The sequence below is a fragment of the Neolamprologus multifasciatus genome, chromosome 2 (assembly GCF_963576455.1).
Source record: "Neolamprologus multifasciatus chromosome 2, fNeoMul1.2, whole genome shotgun sequence".
In the NCBI taxonomy this organism is placed as follows: Eukaryota; Metazoa; Chordata; class Actinopteri; order Cichliformes; family Cichlidae; genus Neolamprologus; species Neolamprologus multifasciatus.
In genome coordinates, this window is record NC_140440.1 from 4,602,287 (window position 1) to 4,609,781 (window position 7,495).

At 42.8% G+C, this 7,495-nt stretch overlaps 1 protein-coding gene across 10 annotated transcripts in view; it reads left to right on the top strand.

Moving 5' to 3' along the window:
- The window catches only part of LOC146523865 (protocadherin-1-like), a 219,002-nt gene that overhangs the window by 10,458 nt on the left and 201,049 nt on the right, over window positions 1–7,495 (top strand). For all 10 annotated transcript variants that reach the window (XR_014876173.1, XR_014876174.1, XR_014876176.1 and 7 more), the window contains exon 2: window positions 2,655–3,492. Coding sequence is in view for 2 of the 10 variants with exons in the window: in XM_085173106.1 (XP_085029232.1) it covers window positions 2,677–3,492 (816 nt within the window). In the remaining 8 variants the exon portion in view is untranslated. The remainder of the gene's footprint in view (window positions 1–2,654; window positions 3,493–7,495) is intronic.

Below are 7,495 nucleotides of genomic sequence, written 5' to 3' on the forward strand. Positions count from 1 at the left end.
AATCCACAGGGCAGGGGTTCATGTTTCCATAGTCTCATTAAAGGCGTTTAGAAGGAAAGATATGTTGGACCCAGTAACTGCCTGTCATCCCATTCATCTGCTTTATATTCATCTGTTGGCAAAGCATGAGGTCACCCTTAAACAAACTGTTTTCAGGAACAGCGCCTTGTGTATTTACATGAGGTTTCATGTAAATACACAAGGAAATGAAAATACTTCATGAGCATTCATTGCATTGACAGTAAAGGAAGCTCACTTATCAGCGATCGCTGCCATCCCGTCTGTGTGCGTATGTATCACACTGATGAGAGCCAGGCTGCTTTGGTTTTGTGGAGCCACTCTCATGTGTTTAGAGCTGCATTAGCAGACTGGACACCAGCCAGCCACCCGAGTTGTTTTTGCTCCGTTTCCACAGTGACGTGTGAAATATCACAGGGTCAAAGGTCAGGGGTCAATAGTTTGGGGTATTTGGCAGCTCTGAAGAAAATATGTGAGAAAAGAAACACACGGGCATCATTTACACTGTAACAGACACACTAACACTCACAGCCCGACATGCACGCACACGTTCGCAGTGGTGCAGGGGTAATTCGGTGCCAGTGTGTCACAGTGGGGGGGGGCGAGGGCGAATGCTCAGATCAGTGTCCGGTTTTTGTTGCCGTTCTCTGTTTTGTTTGAAACGAGTGGGAGATGGATAATTAGGGCCCATCGTGCAAGTGTGAGACATCCCAAATCCCAGGTTGACCTTTACGTAACGTTGTTACAGAATAACAGAAGCTAATATAAAAGGCTAATTTGCAGCCTTTTGGGCCTGCTGCCACTTTGAAATTTATTTTTGATTTTAAATTTAAAAAAAAAAATTGTGCAGGAGACTCAGTCCACACCACAAGGCCATTAAACAAACCGACAACAGAAATCATCGGTCCATAAAGTCATCCGTGATTACATTCCCGCTCATTTTCACTTAAAATCCTGCTCAGCTGCTTGAGTCCAACCATATGAGAATACTCTTAGTTTTACTAGACAATCGTTTGTCTTTTATTTAATGGGGAAAAAAATGCTTTGAAGTTTAAGGCAGATAACTACAGTCTCACTTAACAGGCTGATGTCTGGCGTGGATGTAGCCTGATATCACCACAGTGCTCTGCAGGGTAACACTTTCTTTCTGGGTTCGTGTGAACAGATGAGGCGTTCTGATGTGTGAAGGTTCACGTGCTATTAAAATAATGTTGTCCTGGTTTTATGTTGGATTTGTGAACAGAGAAAGTTCACTCCTCCCCTCTCTTTCAGACACACACGCAGACTCCATCCTGTAGGACAAAATAAACTGCGTGCATCTGAGTTGCGGGGTTCCTGCTTCCCATTCAGCATGCTGGTCCATGTTGGATCTATGTATGTCTGTGTGTGTGTGTGTGTGTGTGTGTGTGTGTGTGTGTGTGTGTGTGTGTATGAGAGGGAGATAGTCTCTCCAAATCAAGTACGTGAGGAGGAAAAGTAAAAAAAAAAAGCACTCTTCAGATTAACCTCTGCGACCTGCAGCTGAGAAACTCCTACAGCAGGAAATACAGAGTGGAGTGTCTGTCTGAGATTTACTGCCAAGAAAAGATAATGTGTAGAGACAGAAGAAAGAGGAGGAGAGGTGGAGTGAGTGAGGGGAGAAGAAAAGAGTTTATATCAAGAAGAGTCTGGCTCAGATGTAGCGTTATGAACACCAGGCCATCAGGAATGAAGTCAGTTTGAGTAAACACATTCAGACTTGACGGCAGAGTCGACTCTTATGAGTACTGTAGAAAAAAGGATTTCTTCTGAGAGTCTGCAAGGTCAAGTGAAGTCTGAAATGTACTTAAACTTAAAACTAATAAACTCTTAGTTGAAGGTTTGTGTGTCTTTTGTAGTTATAAAACAGTTACCTGAAGCATTCAATCATTGATGACTTGCTGAACCTGTTGTACCACATTTGTATTATGCTGGAAAACAAGTACTATGCCCAACAAGTAGTGTGTGATGAAGGCAATGGCAAATGTTTTTCTTTATGTCTTGAATTGCTTGCACAGGAACAAGATCTGCTCTTGCTTGAAATTCTGTTTGACATTTAAAAAGCTTAAATTTGAGTTTATTATCCCTGCAAACGGCCTTCAATGGTATAGGCTACTCAGAATGTTGGACTTTAGGTTGTATTGCAAACTAAACATGTTTTGAGACGCACGAAAGACATGAAAATGATCCGATTTTCTACGAGTGCGGTCCTCCCCACGTGTTATCTTACTTTTTTATTCTAATCATGTGGCCCATTACCACCCGCTGCCTCTTGTCAGTATTTTTGGTCGCCTGCAGCAGCGTTCAGTTTGTCTTCCTGCCAGAGCGGTCGACTGGTAACAGGAGGAAGTCATCACTCTACCCTGCTCGGCTGCTCTCCCCACACCGTCTCAGCCGATGAGTTCAGACTCGAAAACTTTCCGCATTCGGGTCTGGCGAGTAACCATTGAGGATATGTTTAGACGCTGAAGGAGATGAATTTAGCCATCTTTTCTTGAGTGGCCCCGAAATAAATTTGAGCAGCAGCTCTGCAGATCCTCAGTTATCAGTCTTGTTTGGTGCGGTCTGAAGCAGAACATGAGTCTTACTAATGTGTTTTCTGTCTCTGTCCCTTTCAGAGCGGTGTTTTCTGGCAGAGACATGGCGGCGCCGAGGTGTGAAGCTTTGTTCTTTTTTGCTGCCTTCCTGCTGGTGTCTTGCAGCGCCTCGCCCAGTGACATCCTCTATCAGGTTTTTGAGGAGCGACCGCCCAACACGATGATTGGCAGCCTGGCGACAGACCAGGGCCTGCCCAATGCTGGTCATCTCTATAAGCTGGAGGTGGGTGCGCCGTACCTGAGGGTCGACGGCTCAACCGGTGACATCTACACCACCGAGATCCCCATCGACCGTGAGACGCTGAGAGACTGCCGCAACCTGTTCGAGGGTGACAAATGCTACCTGGAGTTCGAGGTGTCGATCACTGACATGGTGAAGGGTATCGGCAATGGGCCGCGGCTCATTGAAGGTCGCATCGAGGTCCTGGACATAAATGACAACACGCCGCAGTTCTCCTCGCCTATCCTGACTCTGTCCATTCCCGAGAACACGCACATCGGCGCCCTCTTCTCCATCCCCATGGCCACTGACAGAGACTCGGGGAGCAACGGCGTGGCCGATTACTCTCTGAGCAGTAGCACCGGATTAGACGCTGACCAGCTCTTCAGCCTGCAGGTCGCCGTGGACGCGGAGGAGAAGCTGCCACAGCTGGTCGTGATGGGCAACTTAGATCGTGAGATAAAGGACTCGTATGACCTGAACATTAGGGTACAGGATGGCGGGAAGCCTTCGAGGGCCAGCAGCGCTCTGCTGAGAGTTACGGTGACCGACCAGAACGACTGCACTCCGAAGTTTGAGAAAAGTCACTACGAAGCTGACCTACCAGAAAACAGTCCACCGGGACACTCTGTACTGCAGGTCAGCACACACATCAGTGTCGTACAATTCATTTTATCTGAACCTGTAGAGCCGTTAGCTCTGATTTATTATCGATAACTAATCAGTCATTTATCGACCGGCATCCTCTGATTAATGTTTTTCAGTGTAAAATGTAACTTTAAACACTTACATTTTGCATTTAAAGGTTTCAACATGTCAATATTGGTTTTTACCTCTTCACACCCAACATATCGTCAGCTTTCAGTTGTGTTGCGTGGGTAGGTTTTCAGAAACTAGAACTTCCTTAATGAAGTCACTTGTTTGTTTTGGCAGTAAAGGTTTGCTGTTGAAACCTTTTCCATTTTGAAAAATTCAATATGAAGTCCAAGTTGAGGACAGTTGTTATTTACTCACAATTGTCCCCTATGTGTGATTTAGGGATACAAGTCTCAACCGTATGAGATCCAGCCTTATGGGAGCTTTTTCATTTACAGTCTATTAATCTAAAATATCACAAGTAAATTATTATTATTGTGTTATTTTAAAAAGTAGCAAAGTTAGTTTTCTCCAGGCAAAACTGCGTGTGAGCACTGCTGCTGCTGCTGTTCAGGAGTCAATCCAGAGTTTTTCTTGTCCGCCGAACATTGCAGTGGAACCTTTGGCCTTGTTGGCGATAACACTGCAGGACAACACGGAGCAGCGACTGCACGTAATATGCTGCTCAATTATCCGTACAGACAGATGGTGCAGCGGAGGTGAAGCGGGGCGTGGGATCGCTGTGTGTAGTCACATATTAACCACTGATTCAACTTCACCTTTGAGCCCCCGGCTGGAGCGGCGGTACGTGATGTCGCCGTCAGCGAGCAGAGCAGGAAGGCCCGGTTTGGCTCGGTGACTCCGCAACATCCCAACAAACCCACTTCACCATGTCATCCTCCACTTTTCGTGCCCCTTCTCCCAGACTGCAGTGCGGCCAGCCAGCCTTCCAGCTTGCTGTGCATGACTTAATCTGAGTCAGTCATGAGATTATCCACGGGGCTTATTGGTATTATTGCTCTGGATGTGGCTCATTGCATTTCAGAGAGCCACAGAATTCATTTCACTTAACGTGCGTTTGAGGAGCGATGCTTTAGAGGCAGCGGGACATCGCCGACTGACGACCCTGACCTGCTTAAATCAGCCAATGGCAACACAGACATGTATATCCCTTTCTTTTGACTTGTTTTTTAAAGGATCACACTGCTGCTTTGTGATTATTGTTAGCCTCTTCTAATGCTGTTTCAGCATTGAGTCACCTTATTTTAGACCTTCAGGCAGCCAGATTGTTATCTCAATAAAAGTAACATCGGTGGGTCTAACTTTGATGATTTTCTAAAAATGGGCAAATTTAAGTTTAAATCACTAGATTTTTGGAAAAAAAATCTATTATTCTGGATAAAAATAATGCATAAAAAAGATTTGACTGATATTCCCTTGTAATGTAACCTAAAGTAAATTCCTTTGAACAATTCTTCTGTTCTTATATATTTAATGTGTGGAAAAGCCCAGTTACAGAGCCTGAGTGGGTGTGGTTTTTAATCCGATTTTTTTTCTTTACATTCAAATGTTGCTCTTGTGCCTGATAGGTGCACTTAGGTACATGACATCCCCACCTTGCCACGTTGAATTCACTGATCCTTTCTGCACCACTGCGTTTAAAGCTTTTGAACTTAGCTCCACCTACCTGAAACCCTTCAGAAATGGAAGCTAACCAGAAGGAAATCAACCAGAGCAGCTCGAAATTTGGCATCTTTTCTTTTAAATGTAGCTCTAATCAACCATATCAAGAAGCTGAGTCGGAACAATTAACAGTTTTTAGAGCCTTTAATCAAGTAATAAGCAGAAGACAGATCCTTGAAATTTAGCGCTTATTAAAGACCAAAGAATATTGACAGGGGTCCCTAATGCGTAGTCGCTAAAATCCTAAAGATGATTTAAAAAACAATATGATGTTGACGAGCTGATTAATTAGTTCAAAAAGCAGCCTCAAATGGTTTGAAGAGTCCACACTGAACTGCCACGTCATTATAATGTAATTTAGTCAACAATAAACAAGACAGGATATAAACTGTGATAGATTATCTCTCTGCGTTAAGTGTCTGCAAGCTCATTTCCTCGGGAATAAATTCTTTAATAGTTTCGCGGAGGGGGAGAAACCAGGCTGATTTGGAGAATGTTGGAATAAATTAAAGGTTTACTGTTGTAAATCACCTGAAACATTCAGAGATTCTGGTTCACTCAGTCAGGAAACCAGACGCTCTTGCAGGTTAATTGTTAACTGGTAGATAAAGAGTGTTTATAGTTTCTGTATGCCTAGACAAAGTGGCCTTGGAGCGCAGCCAGTGCAGCTCTGTCCCTATCACAGTGGCACCGGGCTCCAGCAGCAACACTGTTCAATACACAATTCTCAGAAGCTGTCAATAATTCACTGCTGTTTGGTGATGTCTGCTGCTTAAGGCCAGAGCAAAGGAAAGGAAATCAATGGGCAGGAGAAATTATAATTTCACTTTCATGCTTTCTTTAACCTTAACCTCTCTGACTTGGATCAGCAGCTTCTATGGTCACATCATGGTGCTGGTGGTGGTCTGTCACAGTTTGTGAGTTTCTTGAGCAGACGATAAACAACATATTTATTATGTGGCAGTATGAACTGGAGTCTGTGTGAAAAACAAGAGTCTTCAGAGATTCTGTTAGCGGTAGCCTTTTAAACCCTGATTTCCTCCTAAAAACTGATTTAAATGGGTTTTGATATGATATAATCTGTATCTTCATTGAACTTACATCATGTTTACATTATATTCGATTTTGATTACTAACGTAGCTGGTGTTTTTAGGGGCTTTAAAGGGTGTTTCTTATTTGGATAAATACGAAGCTACGACCAGAAGCAATCCCTTATGTTTGATTGGTTCTTTAAAAAGTAGCCCTAATAATCTTATCCCATTGGCAGATTTCTTTTTTGTATTTTAGTAAATCATAATATTTTGGACTTAAATTTCAGGGAAATATATTACTGAGTGCAAGCTTGGCTAAGAACCAGCCCAGCTTTAAAGGTATAATGGCCTAAAAAAAGAAGAAGAAAAAACCCAACATAATTTTATTACTCTGTCCTGGGTGAAGGCTGTACAAACACTGGATCAGCAGCACCTGGGACATTTAAATCAGCTGTTCAAAAACTGCTTAATTTGAAATAACCTACATTTCTGACCGGCAGCCATGGCATTCAATGACTGCAATTAAAACGGTTTAGATCCGTAGATAGGACAGGTGTGTTAACGAGTATTTCCTAAGTGATATTTTGCTGACTTCTCATATCTCCTAATTGACTAACTGCCCCCATTCACTTTAGGTTTGGACTTATGAAGTCAGCTTGTGGTTCATTCTGTTCTGTCCTATTCAGTCTCCTAATGGGCCCTGAGGAGCTGGGGCTTTTCTGATAATGAGAGGAACATTAACATTCACTCGTCTGCCCATTAGATGCCAATGACCCGCTGCACGGCCGTTAGATGTTGTTGTGTAGGGTTGTGCAATCAGCTTTGATCGGGTATTATCTTTCGCTGCATACAAACTCCTCCCCCTGAGGAAAACATAAAGGGCCTTGTACTGTTGCATTAGTAATGGTCATGACTCTTCATTAGCCAAAGAAGCTAAATAATCATTAAAATTTAACAGAGACTGTAATGGAATCATGACATGTATTTCAATGACGACACATGAAAAAGAGCGTAGCGAATCATTCTTTTAGTCTGAGATTACTTCAGACTTTTATTCTAAAGTTGAATGTATTAAATATAGAATATTTATTGCTTGTCATGAAAACTGCAAACCTGCCAAAAGATCAATGTTTTGATGATATTTTGATTTTCCAGTGTACCAAATGCAATTCTGAACAGGCAAATGATCTGATTCTTATTTTTGTTTTGGACAGTGTTTGGCTAAAAGATTGAATCTGTTTCTTTGTTTCTTTCTGTCTGTCTGTCTTTTGTTTTTTTCCAACTCTTGTAG